Raw genomic sequence first — 24,480 nt, 5'->3', positions numbered from 1 at the left:
CATTAAAAATAAAATTAAGTTAATGATACTTTGCAGAATTTTATGTATTTTTTAGTTTCTACACTAAAACTGGATCATTTTTCAATAATTTGAATTTTTCTAAAGATTTGAAATGTTTAGCGAAGATTCTATTTTTACAAAAAGCAAACATCATTTGCTTCCCTTTCATTTATTAAAAAAACGGGTGACGCCCTCTGACACCAGATACCCGCTCAGTTTAGCAACACAAATTTTGGAGTTTTCCCTCTTTTCTTCCTCGCTCCGAAAAATTTTTGGGACTGACTAGTAAAACTGTCAAAATGAGCGTGGCGACGAACTTGTTAAAAACGAAAACTTTCGAAAGTCTTTCGAAGGTTCGTAAAAAGATGTCAATCGTTTTCTGAAAAAAAAAACCCCTTTTTGTTCGAACCGATGCGATGGTATTTTTCGTCATCACTTCCATTGAAAAGTTTCATGGAGCTTAACCATAGCGATTTTTTTTCTGTGCACATTTTCGAAAAAGTTTTCTTTACAATTTATTTAATTTTTTTTCGTAAAGCCTTTTTCTTATCAACGGTTTTTTTTTATAATTTGAAGTTTCGTATGAAACCATTGCATATCCATTGCATTGCATATGCATTGAGATGGTGAGCATGGTTTCAAATTCATGAAAAATTCATAATTTCACAGATTTAAACCAGATTTGTCAATGTTACAGTTTACATTTTTGATTCTAGAATTTTTCTACAAATTTCAAAAATTTCTTAATTTAATTCAGATACCTATGGTAACGGCTTTCTAAGGCTGAACCATGAAAATCTTGGTAATGTGGAGCTAATTTTGAAGTAAAATGACTCAATTCAGTGAATTTAATTTAATCAATGTTGTGTTTGATTTACCCATGAAATTTCTGAAAAAAGTTGTCTTGTGTAATGACAACAAAATTCTCATTTTCCGAGGTGCAAGGAATCTCAAAATTGATTTTTACTTATTCGGAATTGCTGAGTCCAAATTTTAAGCACTAGATTTTGAAATAACTTTAAAAACTAGGTTAAAAAATAAGTTCGCAAATTACTTTTTTGACAAAACTGTGAAATACAAATACCTATTTACTCAATGATCAACTTTCTCAGAGACCGCGAGTAATTTTGAATTCTGAGAAAAAAGTTATGTAAGTTTTCATTTTGTTATTTTTTTCAATCCTGCATTTTGACGGAGTTTTATAGAAAAATAAAACTAAATCTTTGATATCTTTCAAACCGTAAGTCAAATCATTTTGCAGTCTTCAACTAACTTCGGGATGAAAAAACCATAAGGTTTAAGCGTCCTTCCCGTCCCTCGAGAAAAAAACTAAGTTGTTGAATGAATTTCAATTTTAATATCCAATATTCAATGACCTTATTCAATGATGTCAGAAGAAGTATAATCTAATCTTTTTGAATTTCTATAAATCTGGATCAACAATCTGGATAATTATGGGACGGATGCAACAAGAATTTTTGTTTTTTGGTTTTCTTTTGCATTTTTTTCGGTAAGTTGTGACTGCTATTTTATGATAATTACAAAAACAAAAAAAATAATTTCAAACTGGCTTCGCGGGCTGCACAAACATGTCTCGAGGGCCGCGGGTTGCTCACCCCTGAATTAGCCTATTTAGAATGAATTTTTATGACAGTTTTCTTAAACAACGCTTCATAATTTTTGGGAGCTTTATAAATCCGTTAGAAAAAAATCTAATATCTTCGAAATGTCTTGAAAATTGATTTATGAAGTCATGAAGATTCAGATTAGCTTAGCTTAGCTTAGCTTAGCTTAGCTTAGCTTGATTGACTACTCACATCCACCTTTAAACATTGAACCCGAAATGCTTCATTATATTTTTTAGTAATAAATTAATATTGAACAATTCCGTTGAATTTCCTCAGTATACTTCATAAAAACTGTTTATTGGTAGTATGATTATATTGAATTAAATGCATTTCGAATCCCATGATCGCAGGCGTGGCTCAGTAGAACGAATTCCACATCGCCAATGGTTGCTACTCCGTGATTGACCGAGGCCATCAATTTTGTACAAGGGTCAAAAGAATGGTACTTGGGATTAGCACATTCTCAATGTACAAAACTGATGCTCTCTCTTTGAACATCAATAACGGCGCCGGCCACGTCCTAGTAGTCAATAGATAGTTTGGAAAAGAGAGAAAGGGATGAAAGAAATAATTTATGCTTTAGGACCGAGGTCACCTCTGCGTCCTAGCAAATAATTTTGTTCTGGGGAGTGGGTAAAAGGATGTGATCTGGAGACACTTTTGACTAGTGTGATCTGATTCTGAGCATCCTATTCTTCTATTTTCCTTAAGACAAAACATCTATCCAAATGTTACAATTCAAATAAATTAATTGTATTTGAAAAAAAAAAAAAAAAACCCAAACTTCAATCCATCAATTGCAAGTCATTTGTTGTGTTTATTCTATTATATATAAATTTAAATAGTGTGACCGAAGGCGCTAGTATGAAAATATTGTGAATGTATTTATGATATCTTTGTTGTTAATAATCAGAAATTTATGAATCATTCCAATTTTATATGTATTACTTGCACTACATCTTACTTTACCTTTAACTGTTTAAACTTATGATGCTGACTGTTCAAAATATAATTGTGATCAGTGATATAATATTTAAAGATTAATTATAGTTCAAACATTTCAACCTGAATAGAGAGAAAATGAAAAATAAAGTTTTATTGTGTTGTTCATGAGTTTATAGGGTAAGTCATGTAAGCAGCATGTAAGCAAAATTATAAATCAATAAGTAACCAAATTTGGTAATTTCCACTAAAATAAACCAGTTAGAACTTACAGTTTACATGGGAATGTATGAATAATGAAGCAAAAAACGATTAGTTGACGATTAATTTTCCGGTGAACAGTGAGTTGTGAAAACATCCAATAAGGCAGCTCTGAGTCGTGCTGAAAATAGCATCGGCTAATAGAATTATAAGAAAAAGAAAAGATGATTTCCTAATCTAAAGAATATAACTTCAGGGTGCAATGTATGTAAAGCTGTGAAACAAAAAAAAAAGAACAAACTAAGAATGTCAAATGCTGCACTTTCCTTTCATTCAAGTTTTTTGACGAGAGCGAACATAATAAAAATAATTTTTACATACATATGTAATTGGTAAAATTTCAATATCTCTTAAAAAAAATCTGATATTTTACATTCACAAATATTTAAAAAGACGCAGGTAAATAGATAGAAAATGAACCATTAGAATTGATTTTAAAATTGTACTTATCTCATTGCTCCAATCCATGAATTTGTGTCGCTTAAGAACTTTGATGCATCAACGCCATCTCTGTTCACTTTCAAAAAGCTTTTCAATATAAGCGCTATCTGTGTTTGAACTTAAGCAACTTTTAAAAACTCCCAAAAAAAGAAATGTGTCATCAGGCATCCAAATAGCCGGAAAAAACATCACAAATATTCACAATTTATCACTTCCAATGAAATTTCGATCGAAACTCCTTTTTCCACTTAAGCACACGCACTTTACAGATCGACTAAACATTACAAAATTATTAAATTCACATCACCTCAATCATAATTTCGCGATAAAGTTTCTATCGATTCAAGGCAGTCCAGTCACCATTGAAGTCTCCACGGTATTCCTTATGAAGTCATGAAGATTCAGATTAGTCTAAAAAATCAGATCTTTTTTATACCAATCTTGATTTTGTTTATTTTTCTTTTGAAAATAATTTACAACAAGCGATACAGACAGTAATTTTCTACAGAAGTTTTGAAAACAACATTCTCTGATGCACTTTAATTGGATTCACTCGACACAGACGATGTTAGGACGGTTTGGACCCCTTCCGATTGTTTTCTGTTTGTTTATTTTTGTTTCCATAATGATCAAGGTAATGGCATCTTTGGTGATAGATACCGCAAAACTTTTACCCGCAAAGTCGGAAGGTACATCACTATTTCAGTAGAAGTTCCGACCAAGTTTCCTTGGATTGTTGTTGAAAGTAACCTTTCTCCAGGATGGGAATTTCTTCTGCAGCAGGAAAAATACTTTCACGTGTCGTCCTTGAAACGTGTACACAATGTGTAAGGGCGAGACTACGTTGGTGGTATATTAAAAAGTTTTGTCCAAAATTAAAGTTTTAAATTTATTTTTTTAAGAATTGTTATGTTATAAAATAAGATATTCTTAAAATAAATTTAAGAACCTAATTCTGTGGAGTTGGGATTGTGAAACAAGCGATAATCGACACACTCTAACAAAACAAACACACAATCATTAGGAATCCGTTAGTCTATTTGGGATGTATTTCTTCCCCATCTCATCTCGTCTTTGGCTGGTTCGAAGGATGTATTGTAGAAGATCCAATTCCGCCAGCAGCAGCAGGACAGTTACGTTACCCCGGGACCCCACCTTTTCCCGGAACAACGGGCCCTTCGGGGTCGAACGGCTGCTGTCGTCAGTTATGTACATAAATTCAATTGGAAATAGTTGAGTGAAATCCAATTTCCTGTTGCACATTTCTCATTTTTTCTGCCCGATGGTTTTTCCCGAGAACGATTTGTTGGTTGAAATCGTCCTCCTGTTTAGGAGAGTAGTAGCTAATTCTATCCCGTATCTTAATCCCAACAGCAGCGGCAGGAAAAATCTCGTTAATCTCTCTTCGATTCATCGGAAAAATAATCATGCGGGGATGCTGATCCAAAAACAGTTTTCGAAGGAAATCACGTTCAATGGAGTTTACTTGCACAAACTGAGTTCATAGAAGCCTAGCTGTTTATGAGTTTTTGTATTCTAAACATAAGTTGATCATTTGCAATTTTTTTTTCTAAATTGAAATACTTAAGAGGTCTATGTAAATTTAATGTTATCTATAATCTTTTTTCGAGATTCGCATTCAAAATGAAGAGACTTTATTTTCATCCTTCTCGCTTTTACTTTGAAATTATTTTGAAACAATGATTTGTGTGATGTTTAGTAAGCGACAGAATAAAGTACGCGTTCGCTAACAAAATTTCCAAATCTTTGTATCTTTTTTCACACAATGAACATCAAATTAAAAAGATTCCGATGATTTGTATTATTTTTGATTCACTAACGACTGGTGAAAAAAATGTCAAAAAATTGCATATATTCTTAACATTTAAGCGTAACTGTAGTCAAAGTCAGTTGTCGCTTGGACAAAATAAATGATGTATGTATCAGTTATTCATTTCGAAATTCATCGTTTATGTTTTTATTACAAATTTCCAAACTTAGAAGCCGGAGCTCAATAGAAGAATGCAGTATAAGTATAAGAGCAGAAAAGATAAACTGATTTTCATTCGGAATTTCAACTTAAAATTTTTTAAAGCATCTCTTGGAACCATATCTTAATCATGTTTTATCAAACTCGAATCATAAAATAAAGGGATTACCTTAAAAAGCGGAGTTATTGTCAAATACTTAGAAGAAGGTGAGAATTTTCGACGAAATTTGGGAAGATAACGTTAAACTGCTAAGTACTTTATTTTCTTTCTAAATCCCAACAAACACCACCGTAAACTGAATAACTCGCCGAAAAACGTCGATTAAATTCAACAACGATAATGAGAATGTCAGAGATAAACTTTGTGTAAAAAGGAGACTCTCTGGAGCCACTCATGTTTTTCATTATGAAAATGCATGAGATAAACGTTATGTGATTATATGACTCTCTGAAGCCACTCATGTTTTCTGATAATGAGAATGCATAAAATAAACTTTTTGTAAAAAGTTGACTCTCTGGAGCCACTCACGTTTTCTGATAATGAGAATATATGAGACAAACTTTGTGAAAAAAATTGACTCTATATAGTCACTCATGTCTTCTGATAATGAGAATGTAAGACATGACCGTTGGATCGGGGGGGGGGGGGAGAGGGGGGGGGGGGGTTTGGGTGTTAACCCCCCCCCCATAAGGGTAAAAAATTTCCAAACAAAATGTTCTTCTCTAAATGAAAAATTTCAAATTCCAAATCAAATTCTAATGAATGATTCAAGAGTAAAAATCTCGACTCAGAACCTTGAAATCTTATCCAAGGTCAATAATTCTACTACAGTTTTTACCAAAATTTCTAACTTGTTGATAGAAATTTAGTCCCAAATATCGAATTCCAACAAGATTATACTAAGGTTGTCAAACCGCCTAGATTTTGCCCAAAATTTTGCACTTTATTAGCAAAATCAAACAAAAATTTAAATTGAGACATTAAAATGATGTATTTTGCTCCGATTATTTGTAAGTAAATTTTATCAAAATTCATGTGAACGATTTTTTAACAGCTTAAAATAAAAATTCAAATTGACTGATGTATGTTGATAAACAAGAGTCAAATGTTTTTCTTCATGATTGGTTTCAAATTTGCTTATAATTAATAAAATTCCATGTCTATGATAAGAATTCGGATTCTGTATCCATTTTATTTTTACTGAACTTCAGTTGATGATGATCCATCATTGAAAAAAAAAATCCTGATTCGAATCTCGATTTTGCATTTCAAACTTATATTTTCGAAACTCATTCTTTTCGGAGTATGAAAAAAAAATATTAAAAATTACAAACCATTCTTAAGATTTGACATTTTGACTTATGTTTCTTATGCAGAATTAAATCTAAAGAAAGTTTCATGGTGATCCAGAATTGAAAAATCTGAAACAGTATCATTATTAGCAATTTCCCTTCAGATTCACTAGGTGAATTACTAATAAATAACTGAAGAAAGAATTCACTTTGAAAACAATTCAGAATTCTAATATTAGATTTCTGGTAAGAAAAATCTGACCCAAATTTCGCTTTTTGGCTCATAATAAGTAAAAAAAAATCTGGAATTTAGATTCAAAAATCGTTTTCAAAATCAGAATTGTGATTTCAAACTCAGGTTCAAAAGGCAGTACCCTGATCCGGAATCAAAATTGAAAATTTAAATTGAGCTCTTAGTTAAGTTTTATAATCGAGAACAAATATCAATGTGAGAATTTTAATTTAATGATTAATGGCATTTAGGTGAAGTATACATTCTAACAGGAATTTCAAATGAAATTAATGAAATTTATAGACGGATAGATTAGATTAGGAAGCATGAAAGGTGTTGAAAATGAGCCAAGAGCGTGATTTGAGAAAACTTCTTGTCGCACAAGACCCGCACCGTATCATTGTCAAGAAGTTTTCTCAAATCACGCTCTTGGCTCATTTTCAACACCTTTCATGCTTCATAATCTAATCTATCCGTCTATAATTTTCATTACTTTAATTTGAAACTCTTCCTGTTAGAATGTATACTTCACCGAAACGCCATTAATTATTAAATTAAAATCATATACCAGCGGTGATAAACTGTTAACACACTGTGAGAATTTGGTTAAGGGTTCAAACTATAAGCAATCACAGTTTCATAATTTCGATTCTGGATTCAAAACTGAAATTCTAAATTCAATCAGATTTAGTTTGGAACATAAACCAGATGAAAAATCACAAATATAAAATAGTTTTTTTTTATTTTAGAGAAAACTTGATTTTTTTTTAAATTCAACTGAAAACATATTTTACTGGTTTTTTATTTTGCGTTATTTATGTTGCAGTTTCTTCTTAAATAAAGTTTTAAACTCAAATCTTTTATTTTGATCGAATTTACAAGAGTAGAAAATAAATCTGATTTGAACCCAATCTCTTACTTTTGTTCCTAAATATTTGGAAGTTTTTTTTTCCACAAATGCCTCAAATGGTCATGCTTTTGGTTAAAAAGAACTAGCTTAATACTTTTTATTTAAATCATAAAAAAATTTTTTCTTTGAAATATAATCTTCAATTCCATTATTAATTTTTTTTAAACTTCTTGAAAACATAATTGACAACTTCTAGGACTTTTTTTCGAAAGTTGTAAATTAAAATAAATATCTTACTACTGATGTAAAATGACTCAAACCTGAATAATTATAAAGAACCTTCAATTTGTTTATAATATGCATGCATTGTTCAAGCGAAATTGTTATTTGAAAAATATTGTCACCAAAACCCCCTCCTCCCCCTATGAGCCGGTTCTTCCTACAGCCCTTCACAGTTTCACTGTGAAGAATTTGAACCATACTACCTATGTTTCCTAAAATTTGAAAAAATCATTGTAAAATTGGGAAAATTTGCAAAGGGTCCAAATTTAGGACACTTTCGACTGTGATGGTCCATGTTTAGATCTGAAATCACCAATACTTTGTATCAATACCAACAAACTAACAAAGGTTTATAATTAGGGCATAATTCAGAAGCAATATTGAATTTTTCTAACAATTCTTGCCAGCTTTACGCAAATAAACAATAAGTAAGTAAGCACGAACAAGTTTCAGCTATTATTCTGCTGATAGAGCTGATGGGGAACAAATGTGTTTGTGATATTCATATCACAAATTTAATTTTTTTTTCAATGTTAAAAAGCTGTAATACTTTGTTATGATAATAATTGATTGAAGATTACATTTTAAATGAATTTGTTTATTTATTTTCGAAAAATCATACTTTTATAGGAATTTTACTTCTAGGTCTAATTAAAGGAACCGATCCAGTATCAAAATAGGAACAGTAGATTCAAAGTTGGAAACTTTGATCATCCATATCTTTGCAAATCTCTTAATAACGACGAAACCTATGTTGAAGACTTTCATTGAAACTTGCAGATAAGATCATGACTTATAAACGAATTTTCTTAAGGATATTTTTTTTTTTTGTTTCGATTATAGTCGTTTTACCATCTTTATGGCATTCGCGACTTTATCAACGTTGCAGTTGGCGGATCGTTATTGAAAAACAATCCGGTACAACTGTGTTCGATGTTTACTCTTGGGCTCGAACTCGCGGACATCGGCTCAGCAGGCAACAGACTTGCCAACTGAGCTATATCACAAGCCCTAAATTAAGGATATAAATTTCCCGTCCATTTATGAGAAAAACATGATTATTTAAAAACCACCACTTAAAGGGTCCAAAGTAGGGCAACTAACCCTATATCTCTTTTTTAGGGATGAATAAACCTATCTGGTTTAAAATCCCTGAGAAGAAAGAAACAAAAAAAAGTAACTCTCTGGAACCACACACGTTTTTTTTAACCATAAGAATTTGTGAGATGAACATTGTGTAAAAAATTGACTCTCTGGAGCCACTCACGTTTTTTAATCAAAAAAATAAATGAGGTATGGCGAATATGTCGTTCTAGATATTTTTCCAATGATTTTTCTTGAATTTGCAGAAACGTTTAAAATTTTATATTAATATCAACAAATAAGCTTTTGTGAAGCAGTGTTAAGAAATTTGATTTTACCACTCATCAACCGTCAATGGTAATTGGGCCTCATCCCAAATATATACACCTTCTTCGAACCACAGATCGGTTATTCTAAATTAATTGAATCGTTAATTGAGCACTAATCGCTTCGCTTGAAGTGAAATTAGCCTGCAAGTTCGTATCAATTTGCCCAGCTACGCATCCACAAACTCCATCTCATTCATTATCCTTCTTCGCATCGCAAAGCCCATCATCGCAACCCGGCCAAGATTAAATTGATCTGTGCAGGTAGAGGTTCGCTTTAATACTTACAGCTATCTTCGCGCTTGCCCCAGCCCACGACCGTGCAGAGCGTTCCCGGAGTCAGCTCCCGGACACTCGGAGGTGGAAGACAAACCGGCAGCAAATGTTCGTGGAAGGCAACTCGAGTAGCGAGCTGATGAAGGAGAGAAAGAAAAAAAAACGGCAAAATAGGAAAAGGGGTTGTTTGTGTAGGGGCAAAAAAGACCAGAAAAGAAAACAGGAAACCCATTAGTGGTATTCAAGTGATGAGGTTTGATTGCAATTCGATTGGGGGTGCGTTAAAGTTGTGTCATTTTAGATTGAATTACCCGGACCGTCAATGAGTGTTCTACGTACCTGGAACAGCGCGATATCATTGTCGTGCGGAATGTAGAGATTATACAGCGGATGGGGGATCACGGATTTAACCTTTACTCGTTGTCCATAGTAGGTATGCGCATGGCGCCTGGTAATGCCCAGCTGGATTGTCCAATCGTTGATGTTTCGCATGGTGTAGCTGTTGTGGAATGGAATGAAACGGAATGAAAATGGCACATAATTCAGTTAATGAGTCAACATAGTAGGCATGGTGCAATTGAGAACGTACTTTCCGATGCAATGCGAAGCCGTCAGGACCCACTGATCGGCAATTAGAACCCCGGCACAGTAGAAAATTTCCTCCGGTCCACCCAGTATGGCAGCCACAAATGGCCAATCGCCAGGGCTGGAAGTTCTTCCGCCCACTATTCGCAGCTGAGGTTTTTTATACTTTTTACTGGGTATTTTACCGCATTCTGTGAGAGTAAAAAAAAATATTTTTTTTTTCTTACCTTATCAACAAAAAATCCATAAGATTTATTACCGAAATTTGAGCAAGTCAGCTCCGCCACCGGATACCGGGCATTGATGTCGCAACTGTTGAACTCTTTTATCATATTGGAGTGCTTTTTCTGGTACATTCGCCACATGCTGGAGGCATCCTTGGTGCCGATCAGCGTCCGATTCGATCCGCGCATCGTAGTCCGGCTGGAGTTGACGGAGCTGTACCCGAGCATGGAGCAAATCTTGGCCGGCGAGGCAGCTGGATCCCAATTCCGGACACAGGCCGGTGCCCACTGCTTGAGCTCTGCCTTGTAAACTTCTAGAGTCCCACGGCCCAAATCGCCGTTTCTTTCGCTCAACCGTACTGTAAAGATGGTTCCATATCAATGTTTTCGATAGAAAATGAAAAGAAATCCGACATTGGATGCTTAACACTAGAACTATTGAAAATTTTAATAAACATTTATTCCTACCGTTTCCGATCAAAATGGCTGAGAATGAAGGGAAAATCTCTTAAAGTAATACAGGGTGGCTAGCGAACCGGGAAAACCGGGAATACCGGGAAAAACTTTGGAATTTCATCTCGTCACCGGGAAACCGGGAAAAAACCGGGAATTTCGGCACCTCACTGGGAAAATTGTCATGCTTGAGATTTTTTCACGGAATTTCAAAATTATTTCTAAATTTAAGAATAGTTTTTGGCAGTCTTGATATAGATTTATCTCATAAACGCTTATTTTCGTTCATTAGTAAACAACCAAAGTTTGAATTGCTTTTTTAACAAATTGCGGGACAATTAGATATCTAATTTTTTCGCTCTCCGCAAGTGTGCTATACTTACAAGCATCACCCCAATGTTGTAAATTTGATTTGATTTGATTTCTTTATTGATACTTGCAAATTAAGAATACATTCTTATAATTCTTTGCAATCGGATGGCAGATTAGGATTTGAAAGTTCTTATATAATATAATATTTTTAGAAAAAACTAAATCTAATTTCCTAAACCTAAACTGGCAATACAATCTCTTTGAAAGTGTTTCAAGGGACGATTAAATTTGATTTCATCCGGTAACTGATTCCAAAAAACAATGCCACGTACGAACAACGTAGAATTATAATGAGAAGTATTATGTCGAGGTATTACTAATTTTCGAACGCGATTACTTCTGAAAGGTTGTAATTTTTGATACAGGTAAACAGGCTGAGCATTAAAAAATATTTTATAAATCATTATGTTTGATCGCAAACTTGAAAAAATTGTAAAATGAGCAACCTAGTAAATTCTGATGGAATATTCTAACATTAGAAAAACGATTTAAATTATAAAACCAACGAATACAATTATTCAAAGTTATTCTAAGTCTGTCTTTGGCAGCGGCCGACGCATTCAATATAAGTTCAGCACCATACGATAGATGAGGTAGTATTAGACTTTTAACTAGCTTTAGTTTTACATTACGTGAGAGCATACTAGCTGTCATTCGAAGATGACGAAGTGCAGCATAAATTTTACCACATTGATTATTAATATGACAGTCCCATTCCAAATTATGTTGAAAAATAATACCAAGGTTGGAAACTTTTTTAACGTATTTTATATTTGTTGAATCCAAAGTAATGGCAGGTAAAACTGTGAATTCGCGCTGTCGTGTTATAAGCATGACACAAGATTTAGAAGCATTTATAGGTAGAAGATTACTTTCAGACCAAGCATTAACTTTAGCTAGATCGTTATTTAATAGGCCTGCCATTTCCTCAAGTAATAAATCATTAGAACTTAAATAAATCTGAACGTCGTCTACAAACATATGAATTTTACTATGTTTAATTACAGTTGGTAAATCATTGATGAACATGCTGAACAATAATGGCCCCAAAACGGATCCTTGAGGAACCCCGGATAGAACTGGCACTGTCTCCGAAAAATTGCCATTCAGATATACAACTTGTGATCGATAGGAAAGATAAATTTAAATTAAATTTAATAATTAAACTATTATCGACAAAACTAACTACAGTCGAACCTGGATAAGTAAGAGTCCAAAGAACTGAACATTTTTTCTCGTTTATATGCCTTATGTAAAAATTGTATCGAAAAACAGGCCCCTGTCGGAATATAAGGTCTTTACTCTGATACAGAATAATATCTCACATCAAACGATTTAAGTTCAGCCCTGTCTTATACATGATTTTCTATATTTTCACGAATCTTTAGTTCAAATGACTAGGGCACTACTAAAGTTATTAATTGTTTTGTATAGAAAAAAAAACATTTTTTTTCAAATATGTTTTTGGATTTCCTCAAAAAGCTTAACCGCATTCAGATAATAACTTAAAATTTTCCTGCAATCTAATGATTTTGAGTTTTTTGAAGACAAATCTCCATTCAAGTTGACATTTTGATTTGATATTATGTTTTGATGTATTTTTTTTTACATATTTCTATGCAAACTATACAATTTTTTTCTAGAACTCTATAAAAATTCTAGAAAATTTCACAGTTGCTCAAAAAAACTACATTATAGTTTCAAGATCAATTGACCTCATTTTTTTTGCAAAACTTTTGAAATTGTAGAGCAAAACAACGAATAGAGGCTAATTTCTTTAGGTTCCTTTTTTCAAAAATCATGAAAAAAAAAATTGATACGAAAAGATTACGTGTTAGTAGCCAAAAGTATTTGTCATGATTTCTAACCGTTTAACAAGTTTTGGGATACAATCGTTAGAAATTTGAGGCACTTTACGATTATTTTTTTAATTCACCATGGTTTTATATTAAAAAACGAGAATATAAAATAGGAAAATCATCATTTATAACCGGAGAAAAACCGGGAAAAACTTTGGAATTTGAAAACGAAAAATCGCTAGCAACCCTGGTAATAGAATAAGCACGTCAAGGTGAATCCAGGACGAATTCGTTATTCGTCATAGGTGTAAGGATTCACCTTGACTTCGTGAATTTGGCGCTGCTTGCACACTAAACAGGTCAAAATTGGACCAAATAAGTTTCATGTAAGTATACGGTTTTTGGTTCCTTTTGGGCCCAATAACAACTGTGTAAATTTAAATGGCTCCAGGATTCGTCATATGCTGTATTAAAAAAAAAATTAAAGTTCTTATAGGAATTAGTATGGAAAAAGTGACTTTTTTTTTTCGAAAAATTGTATAGACTTACCATTTTAATAAGTAGCATACAAAATTTTAAATTTTTTGCTACAGCCAATGTCGTACCCTACAGTCACCAAATTTGCACAGTTGTTATTGGGCGCAGAAGGAACCCACCCATAAATGTATAATACTTTTTTGAGCCAATTTTGACCAGTCTATTGAACACTTTAGTATTCTGTAAACATTTCAATTTCGTTTACAATGTTAACTTATAATTATATTAAGTCGATTAGGTGTCAATTTTGAATTTCTCAGTCGCTTTAAGGTTTTAATGTTCCGTTTTGGTTCAAGTCTCCTTCAGTGTTTTTTGAAGAGTTATAAAATGCCGTTTTCACGAGTAAATTTTTAAGATTGTATGTATAGACATAATAAAAAAAATCTGAAAAATGAGTTAATAATAAGTCCTACTTAGAAACCGAACGGTCTGGTCTTTTTTGTTGTTTTAATCGACATTTCTAAACTTTCGCGTCATTCGTGTGATGATCTTTTTTGTGTAAGGGACCTTTCAAATATTACGTAACGCTTTAAGGGGGGAGGGGGTATAGCAGTTTGTTACGCTTTGTGGATTTTACTTAGAAATTTTGAGACGAATGTGTTACGTAGGGGGGAGGGGGGGTTTGAAAATGCTCAAGAATTGCGTTACGTAATATTTGAACGGCCCCTAAATTGATAAACCCTTCGAAGGAAATATTCTGCTGAAGAATCTTATGGATTATGGACTGTAAGTATTGGACCATAAGTATTCATCTTTCAAGGAAAAATAGTTGTTTGCTAATGGATGATGCGGGTATTTCTTTTGGCATTGAAAAAAAAATAACTCAAGTATAGTGCCTTGTGCCAAATGAGGAATTACAGACATTTTTTTTCAATTATAAATGTCAAAAGCACAAATCAACGAAATTAACCTATTTCAAGGTGCCAAAACTACACCGTTTGATGCATAGTGTTTTTGTAAAACAAATATAATTAATATCCAAATGTTTCGGAAACCCGTGAATATTTTTGAAATATACTTGGCCAAAAAATATTTTAGAGATTAAAAGAAATTGACCCTTTGTATTTTCATTACTGTATTTAAATTCATGGGTAAGATATTGAAAAAAAATATTGAAAAATAGCAAAAATCCATTTTTTTGTTTTTCTTGGCTTGTTTTTGGCAAATCGTTGTTAGTTTTTCAGTTTTGGAAATTCTAACAAAATTTTGAATCTCAATCAATCACAAACATCATCCAGCACCATACCAATAATGTTTGGAAAAAAATTGCAAAATCGTAATGAAATAAATCAACAAATTAATAAAATATTCTTCAACTTCGATGGACCGGCCTTAAACCTGTTCAGTTGTGTTATTCGAATTAAAATAATATTATTCAATTCAATCAATAATTGATATTCTAATATAAAAAAAGTCATTCATTAAAGGGTTAACGAGCTCACTTTCCACTAAACTTGGAGTGCTGAATTCAAATTTGCAAGTCGTTTTTATTTGTATAAGCTATAATTCTTTAGATTAAAAAGTTTTCTTTTCAAAGAAGGTAAAATTTGTTTGAAAAATTTGAACTACTAATTTAAATTTTTGAGAAAAAAAAAACAAACTGAAATGTTTTCTCGTTTTGTGAAAAATGCCAATTTGACGAAATTTTAAAGAAATTTTTATTGAAAGGTGTCTTAACTATTCTTGAGGGGATGTTGTTCATAAAATATGTTTGGTTTTTTCGGTCCTTTTATCAAATCGAACATAGAATTGTGTTCGAAAATTCAACGCCCACGCCAACACCTACTTCTAAAATGTTCGATCCCGAGAGTTCCCGACTGGGAAATCCTTGGTATCTAAATGTTTCAGGAATTCCCAAATCCCGAATTTTTCTTGTCTTTGTCCTTTTCAACCGTATATTGCACATCCGAGGAGCCGTTTGTATCAAGGCCGTAGAAAGAAAGGGAGGGGGGAGGTGGGTTATGTGGATTTGGTGTCCTATGTTTTTCTATGATATTTTGATGACTTAAAAAAATCAAAACAAAATTTTTTTAATACTTTTAATAATTTTTCAGTTCTTTTACATTAATAGTTTTTTTTTAAATTTAAATAAAAACGTTTGAAAAAACCTCTTAAAATCACATAGAACATAGATTAAGTTTTTATAAGAAAGCCTTCAATTTCTGAAAAACACTTTTTCAATTTTTTCCCTTTTTATTGCAGTTTAGCCCATTAAAGTCATTTTTCCTCTACTTATTATATGCTAAAATCAATTCAAATAATTGAAATCTATCAAACTCTCAAGCAAATTAAAAAATTTGAACCATAAATTAGTTGATTGAAAATTTGCGGTTCAAACCTGATTTTTTTTTTAAATTTTCGATCTAAATTTAAAGTTTTAGTGCGAAATTTGGCTCTTCTTTAAATTGCAATTTTGTGAAATAAAGATAAAGATAAGTGTATCCTTGGTTTTTAGGGAAGATTACATGTTTTTTTTATACGTAAATATTTTTTAGAAAAATAATTTAAATAATTTCATTCTTTTTTTTTCAATACAAACTGACTAACTTGGTCACAAATTTGAAGTTTTGAAATTGAAATATTAATAAAAATTATATTTTCGCGACCACTTGTAATTTTAATTCCTCATCGAAAAAGTTTTCTTGATAATTTTAACTCATTTATGTGCTGTATCTGTATTTTGTATATTAATTCTGTATGTGAATTCTGAACCAGAACGCAAAACATTTTTTTCGATTATAGTCGTTTTAACATCTTTATGTCATTCGCGACTTATATCAACGATGCAGGCGGACAGTCATTGAAAAACTTATTCGGTACAACTGTGATCGATGTTTACTCTTGGGCTCAAACTCACGGAAATTGGCTCAGGAAGAATTCAAAATATGAATTATGAATTTTTTTATCTGTTTCCAAGTTTCAATCCAATTTCTGAAATGTATCAAAAAATCGATATCTGAATTTAGATTCCTGATCCTGAACTTCAATATGAGCTGGAATTTAAATATTTTCATCAATCCAGTATAGCATTTTGAAGTTTTGGTTTTTTAATCCTAATTCCATTTTTTTTCAAGTCTACATGCGATTCTTAATTAAAACATGAATTCCGAATGATGAATCTTATTCTTAGTTTCAATTCTGGATCGCTTTTTTACAGTTTTATTATGTTTATTATGTTTTGCATAAAAATTAAGCTCAAGAACTTCGAATCTGAATATAAAACAAAAACTAAGGATGATTTTTTTTTTCATAATCGGAAAATAATTATTTTAATGCATATGAGTTTTAAAAATTAAGGAAAATATTTTAAATGAAATGCAAAACCAAATTTTAATAACGATTTTAAAACACCTTTTCAATCTATTTTCTAATGAAGATGCGAATCGAAAATCTAGACTCCTAAACCAGATACGGATTATGAAATATGAAAACAGAAATAAGATTTCGATTTAATAGAGAACCAGGAAATGAGCTTAATCTGATTCAAAACAAAAAAATATTCAATTGATACGAAATTCTAGCAAAGAATTTTTGCTTATATAACCTTTCGTTAGAAAAAAAAGGGAAGTAAAGTTCCTTAATTAGCTGGCAGCGAAGAAATACGAGGGAAGGAGGCATTTTTTGTATCTCATTGTGCGATATTTTGGAAGCTGTTTAGCTGTTAGTAAAATATGGGTTTTGAACTAGGAAATATCAATGAGAACTTAAATTCTCGGCTGAAGTTATTAAGCGAAGAAGCTTTGTTAGGCCTATGTTAAAGGGTTTTTGATTACTACACATTACCCAAGTAACACAGATTATGCCAACTAGCATTAGGAAGTTTTATTATGGTTTAATTATGGCATTTTTTTGTGCAGCTCGTTTTAAGGCGGTTTTATTATGGTCATTCAGAATGCTTATAATCTTTTTTCGACCATATGTTTTCAGATGGTTTTGAAAACGCTAATAAAATTTTTATTAAACATGCTGTTTTAGTTATTTTGAAAGAGTTATGAATGCTCTTTTTAAACTATAATATAACACAAACCTAGAAGTTTGCTCCAAGCTTTCTTTTGCATGTTCTATAATAGCACTCAGTGCATGATTATTAAACCGCCATAAAACTTAGTGACAGTTCTCGACCAAGATGTCAAAACAGGACACGCTCAGATTAGATAGCACATATTTGAATTGGAACTCCCATTTTTACACATTTTTGGTAAGTTATGCGTGTTGGTTTTGAGTTAAAATTAAAAAAAATCATCTTTGAAAACTTGAAATCACCGAAAGTGGTATGAATATCTTTACAATATGAGTATTGAGTGAAAGGGCTCAAATAGTAGGAAAAAAATTGTTGCTTGACGCTATCATTAATTCAAGATGGCGGCTTCCGCTTTTATTTTCAAAGCTGTAAATTACTGAAAATATCGCGAAACCTTCACAATATGGTTATTAGGTGAAAGTAATAAACGAGTAAAAGTCAAATTTCGTTGCCCGTCGCCATCTTAAATCCAAGATGGCGGCTACCACTCATCTTGAAAATACTGTAAATGACTGAAAATCGCATAAAACCCATATTATAGGGGTCTAAGTTGAAAGAGATCAACCGGTAGAAGTTGAATTTCGCTATCTGACGCCATCTTGAAATCCAAGATGGCGGCTTCCGCTAAACTTTAAAATGTAGTGAATGACTTAAAATGACATGAAACCCAGGTGGTAGTGGGTGGAAGGGCTTAACGAGTAGAAGTCGAATATTGCTATCTTACGCCATCTTGAAATCCAAGATGGCAGCTTTCTATAAACTTAAAAAATGCTCTAAATTAATGAATATCGCATCAAACCTCCAAAATATGGGTATTTGTCAATTGGGATAAGCTATAAAAAATTTTTTTTTTGCATTCTGACGCTATCTTGAAATCCAGAATGGTGGGTTCAGCTGAACTTAAAAATACTGTAAATGAATGAAAATAGCATGAAACTCCCAAATATATTGTATTGGGTGCTAAGGCTAAATGATAGAAGTCAAATATCTCTTTTTGCGTTTCTCTGAAAATCTGTAAGTGACTAAAAATCCCACAAAAACCACCACAATGCAGACCCCGTTCGTTTTTGGCAACATTCGATTTTGGCAACATCGAATTTGGCACATGTGCCAAAATAAGACGGTTAACAGAAACAACATAGCCTTATAGTTTTCGCTAGAATAAGACCAATTCAAATTTAGACATAATAGCATGATAGGAATAGTAGTATTACATAAATGGCAAAAAAATCACAAACTATAAACAAAACAAGAAAAGTTCTAAATGCATTGGGAACATAATGAAAAAATAATAAAAGTGATTTTAAATGATCTAATTTGTCTTTAAATAGTAGTTTTATTGTAGTATTACGTGAAAAAAAAGTTGTGTTAAAGTGATTTTCATTGATTAACAGCATTTTAAATTCAGTGGAAACTGCCGTCTTGGATTCCAAGATGGCGTCGGAAAGAAAAAAATCGACATCTTCTAGCTTAGCCTTTTCATTCAATACCCGTATAGTGGTGGTTTAATGCGACTTTTTGTCAGCATTAAGCATTAAAAGTTGAGCGGATGCCGCCATCTTGGATTTCAAGATGGCGTCTGATAGCAAAATTCAACTTCTACCCGTTTAGCCCTTTCACCCGATATCCATTTTGTTGGGGTTTCATACGATTTCAAGTCATTTACACCATTTTAAAGTTCAGCGGAAGCCGCCATCTTGGATTTCAAGATGTCGTCAGACAACGAAATATGACTTCAACTCATGATTTATTTCACGGGTCATTCAAAACCAATCCCTTTTCATTCAAAAAGTCTGTCCTCATTTACTGTACTAATGATTAGCAACTCAGAAATGAGGAACTCATGTTTTATAGCTTTTTAAAAGCTTTGGTGACCAACATTGATGACCAACAATTATATGTCTTGATGACGTTTCTAGGGTAGGGCCAAATAGCCTGATTTTGGCTTTATTAGAGTCCAGGTGATGTTATAGAATGCGCTTTAGCTTTTTATGAAGATTAATGCGATAGTCCAAACGAAATTTTGCTGACCATAATAAAGCTAAAATTGTTACTTGGGTAGTGTCTAATTAGATCAAATTGGTACCTATTTTTGTGTTGCAAATTTCAAAATTGCTTGGTCTGTGAAGATTCCCTTCGGTCCTTTTGGTTGATTATCAAGTAGGTGTTTTTTTTTCTTTATCTCAGCTTTGTTTGAAACATATGTTCACAAAAATTGTTCATTTTTTTTCTCATAAATTTCCACTTCAATCATAAGAAATAAATTTTAGTTAAGGGGCAATATTCAGTGCTAGACTGGACTGGAATGGGAATAAGCAAGCACACGGTGGGAAATTTTCATTTCCCTGCATCTTTGGTAACGTGTCGTTTACACCTGATTTTTTTAGAGATCTTCCTCTAGCACTAAGGAATTTGACATTTGAGCTATAATTATTTATCAAACGGCTTAATTTATTCATGAACATGATGATAAATAGAATCTAGGATGAATTTAAATACAAAAACAGTCGTAGATGGAAGCACTATCTTGCTGTTAAACGGAATTGAGACTATCCAGGATTAGTTAAGGTGTGCTGGGTGATTTCGGCCTATAAATAAGTTCGTGGTATTCGTGGAAATTCTAAGATTTCTAAAATCAAACAATTAGAATTCTGTCAGGCCACTAAATAGTGGACTTCTTTGACCATTAAACCAAATAATGTTGTATTTTCCGATGGAGTTCGATGCCAAATGCCTAGCACTATTATTGATATGGTTTGCAATTGAATCGGAAGTTGAGATGAGCAGAAACTTCGGCTATGGTATATTCTTGTGCTGGTGAATTTTTGCAAAACCAGAAAAGCTTTCTTCAGCGTAAACTCCAATAAAACTGTGTTGGAAAACTACATGGAAATGATGAAGATGGGTCCAAAAAAACTCGAAAATCAATATGGAGACTTAATTTGGTTTTAACTGCAAGATAGTGTTGTCATCTATGACTTGAACTGGAAAAAGTTTGGTTTACTGAAAAAAAAATCAAAGCTTTTGAATCAAAACCTGTTTCCAAAATTAACCCACAATATTTCTTTCATCATTTCACGTCATGTTTATGAAGAAATTAAGCAGTTGATAAAGAATTTTAGCTCAAATGTAAAATTTATTGGTGCTAGAAGAAGATTTTTTAAAACCCGCTTTTGAAATACGAGAAAATGCCTTAAAATACAGTTATCTATTCAAATAGTTAGTTCAAATATTATTATTCACTTTTGAACCGTAAATTTAAGAAATAATTTTAATTTTTGTTAAAAAAAACATAAGTGCTACTATTCTTATTTAGCACCCTTTTTTTAAAATATTTTTGGTCCTCAACGCCAATGGCTTTGTACAACAAAAGTAAACATATGCTTGATTTATCTCTTGATCAATTCATAGAAAATTGTAAAGAAAATTTTGATGATTTTCAATCTATCATATTTTAACAAGCAAAACACATAGTGGCACTATTTATTATGTGTTAAGTGTAAACCGATTGCACCAAACGCACGAAACTTTCAAATTTTTGCAAAATAAAAAGTTTATTATAGATATATTTTTGTGTCTCTATGTATATTGCTCTCGATATGTTGTGCATTACGATTGGAATTTGTCGAATGTTATAACGTTAAGGATTAGTTCTCGCTCACGCACAAGAGAAAATGTGATAAGCCATGTTATCATTATCAGAGATTATCAGTAGTGCTCAATTTGATTCTCTGATGTCAGTTGGCAGTTTGAGCACTGATGAAGTTCTAGTGTTAACCCATCATTCAAAATTTATCAAAACTCCTTCATAATACTTACTGCAGTTTCGTTCATCCTGCCCGAACGGACAATCCGCCATTCCGTCGCACACGTGCTTTTGAGTCATGCACTTGCCCTCGCCGCAATGGATTGCACTATCCCCGCAAGCCGGGCAGTGCGATTCGTCCGTTTGATCCTGACAGTCAGTATGACCATCACAGCGCCAATCGTTCGGTATGCAGCGCCGTTTGTCGCACAGGAACCCGGAACAACTCACCGGACGTCGGGCTTTGAGCAGCGAGTCCTTGTACTCGGCCAACCCCACGCACTCCTCCTGATCCGATACGGCATCGTTGAAAATGTTACACCTCAGATAATCGGGTAGCTCCAGTCCAAACACATCGAAGAAAAAACCACAACGACGCATTGTTTCTGGAAGAGGAAGTACCGCGGGGGTAAATCTAGGGATCAATCATTTGCCGCGAAGGCGCGAAGAGCTTACCAGTACACAGACTCTTGCATGGCGGCACCGTCGATCCGGTGGAACCACACTTAGGCACAAACAGAGAACATAAGAACAGTGGAACAAGCTCGTAGCATTGGACATCGACCAGGGCCTCAAACAGATCAATTTCCTGGAAATCATCGCTCTGGGTCAGTGAAGATGTGTATGTTTGTGGTTGTAGTTGTAGTAGTAGTAGTAGATGGTAGTAGTAGTAGAAGTAGTAGTAGTTGGTGTGTGATGTGGATGTAAACGGTCATGAACAACAACCAAATAGTCAGTACAATACGGACTGCCCAAATGGCCCCTGCATTGACGTACATACATAGGTGTTACTTACCATTTGCGCTTCCGGCTGGCCAAAGTGTCCGATATAGTTGGGAAATACCGTGTAGTTATAAGGTATCTTGTGCTGCTGGCAAAATTTGACAATCACCGGCAGACAGACGCCCGGAGCCGGGTTGCGATCCGCCTTCAAGGGAATGATCGTGGTTTCGGTCAATGGCGGCCGACTGTGGATCGTTTTGATGATGCTCGTTTGATTGACGTATGTGATGGGCGGATTCTGGCTCAGATATGATGCCAATCCAACGGCCAGGGCGATCAGCAGTATGGCATTGATAACCACCTGGCAGATGCGGAACTTCATCCGGCTGATGGTTTCACATGGTTCCGAGGCGTTTTTCTTGGATTTAAGGATTTGTAGCTTCTGAAAAGTATAGAAAAAAAGTAGCCCTGTGTCAACAAGTAAACGCTAATAATTATTTCAATTTACATTAGCAGAATATGTAGAGGAGAATGGGTAGACTGGTTCCCATTGTTTTTATCAACTCGCCCTTTTGAAGTTTCTGGTAGCATGTAATTCCATGTTTCTATGCTCCAAAAAAAAAACAATGTTGGATCACGGCCATACATTTTAAGCATTTTCGTGGAGTGAAAAAAAACATGAATTTTTTAAGGTTGAAGAAGATGTGATCATTCATTCGAGGAGACTTCATAGTTTATTTAGGGGACCTTAACCTTTGTCCAAAATGAAGCATAGCATAAGGCAACAAAATATACATTTTTATGAGGTGCAAAGAACAACTAAGAAGCGAATGAATTCAAAATTTAAAGTCTCTATAAAAATAATCAAGACAAACAAGATGAAGACTGATTTAGGGGCACTGATTTCAAATATGCAAAAAAAAATTTCAAACAGCTCTTAATTTCGAAATAACTTTGGGAAATGGGTAAAAATTCATTTAATCTATTTGTGAACTTTTTGGCAAAACTGTAGAAGATTTCAAAAGTTTGGCAATTAGAGGTTTAATTTAAATAATCAATTTTCCTGAGAATGAGTAATTTCGACTTCTGACAAAACAGTTATAGAAGGTTTCTTATTGTTCATTTTTCCCAATTTTGCAAAATGCTGTAATTTCGACGAAAGTTTTAAGAAATCTACACCCAAATAGATTAAATATCAATCTTAAGGCATAAGTCTAAGTTGTTTTGCAACCTTCAACTTAGTTCTTAAATATATAATTTTTTAATATCAAATACTCGAAGACGTTTTTCAGCGGTTTCAAAAATAGTTGTAATGTTATCTACTAAATTTCTAAAAAATTTTAGAATTTAATCAGTTATCAATGAGCCAGCGGCTTCGGCGTAGTGGTTAGAGTTCAAGTCATCTACGCCCCAAAGTTCATGAGATCGAATCCCGGTCATGGCATACATAGTACACTTTCTGTGGTCTGGAGGTTTTAGCATTTGTGAGATGCTAGCCATCATTACCTCGAAAGATGTGCGCTTAGAAAGAGACGAACCAGCCCAAGGCTGAAAGTCTCTATAATAAGAAAAAAAAAGTTATCAATGATCGATTTCACAGAAAATCTCAATTTCAAAACTTCCACAGGCCATATCACTAAAACAGGAGCTGATAGACAAAATCTGGCAAATGATTCGAGTTCCAAAACAGATATTAAAACATTGGCACATAAAATGCTGTTCTCTAGTGTAATCAATGGATAAATGGTCCATTGACTATTTTTTAGGCATATGGCTTCTCATGTGACTGTGTGGATATAAGTGAGAGGTTTAAGGAATTAAGGCTTAATTCATATTTTTGAGACCAATAAATCTTTTGAGATTAAGTTACCAGAAAGTTTCAAATGCATTGTTATTTGAAAAATTGCAGTCTTCATGACTGCAATTATCATGAGCCATTTAAAAAATGTACCTTTTTGAAGTATCAAGTGAACCCATAGGTAACATTATTAAAAACTTGTTCTTAAAAAAATTAAGAGCAACCATTGCTTCAAATATATGGCAATATAAACTTCAAAAAAAAAAAGGCGCATTGGAATCCATGTTTTCGTTATAACTTCTTCATGTTGGAAACGTTTTTAAATGCTGAAAAAAATTCAGAAAAATTTTAGTTTTTAATCAACGTTGAATAACACAAAAACTACACTTTTAAATTTATTTTGGATAGTGTTACGTGGGTATTATTAAATGATAAAAAATTATCATGACGTAGTTCCTCACATTTTAAGCTAGTTTTTGGATGTTTTTTAATCTCATAGGGAATTTAATAAATCGAGAAAGAGATGTCCAAATTTACCCAGTATGACGGGTTGGCTTAA

At 33.1% G+C, this 24,480-nt stretch overlaps 1 protein-coding gene across 3 annotated transcripts in view; it reads right to left on the bottom strand.

Annotated features, from left to right (window-relative positions):
* The window catches only part of LOC129755498 (uncharacterized), a 163,700-nt gene that overhangs the window by 8,933 nt on the left and 130,287 nt on the right, over window positions 1–24,480 (bottom strand). For all 3 annotated transcript variants that reach the window (XM_055752021.1, XM_055752022.1, XM_055752023.1), the window contains 7 exons: window positions 22,197–22,565; window positions 21,857–21,989; window positions 21,415–21,786; window positions 10,449–10,772; window positions 10,194–10,380; window positions 9,944–10,103; window positions 9,617–9,740 (listed from right to left, as the gene is read on the bottom strand). In XM_055752021.1, the coding sequence (XP_055607996.1) occupies window positions 9,617–9,740; window positions 9,944–10,103; window positions 10,194–10,380; window positions 10,449–10,772; window positions 21,415–21,786; window positions 21,857–21,989; window positions 22,197–22,565 (1,669 nt within the window). The remainder of the gene's footprint in view (window positions 1–9,616; window positions 9,741–9,943; window positions 10,104–10,193; window positions 10,381–10,448; window positions 10,773–21,414; window positions 21,787–21,856; window positions 21,990–22,196; window positions 22,566–24,480) is intronic.

The sequence above is a fragment of the Uranotaenia lowii genome, chromosome 3 (assembly GCF_029784155.1).
Source record: "Uranotaenia lowii strain MFRU-FL chromosome 3, ASM2978415v1, whole genome shotgun sequence".
Classification (NCBI taxonomy): Eukaryota; Metazoa; Arthropoda; class Insecta; order Diptera; family Culicidae; genus Uranotaenia; species Uranotaenia lowii.
Note: the sequence above shows the minus strand (reverse complement) of the source record. Positions and strands in the feature narration are given on the sequence as shown.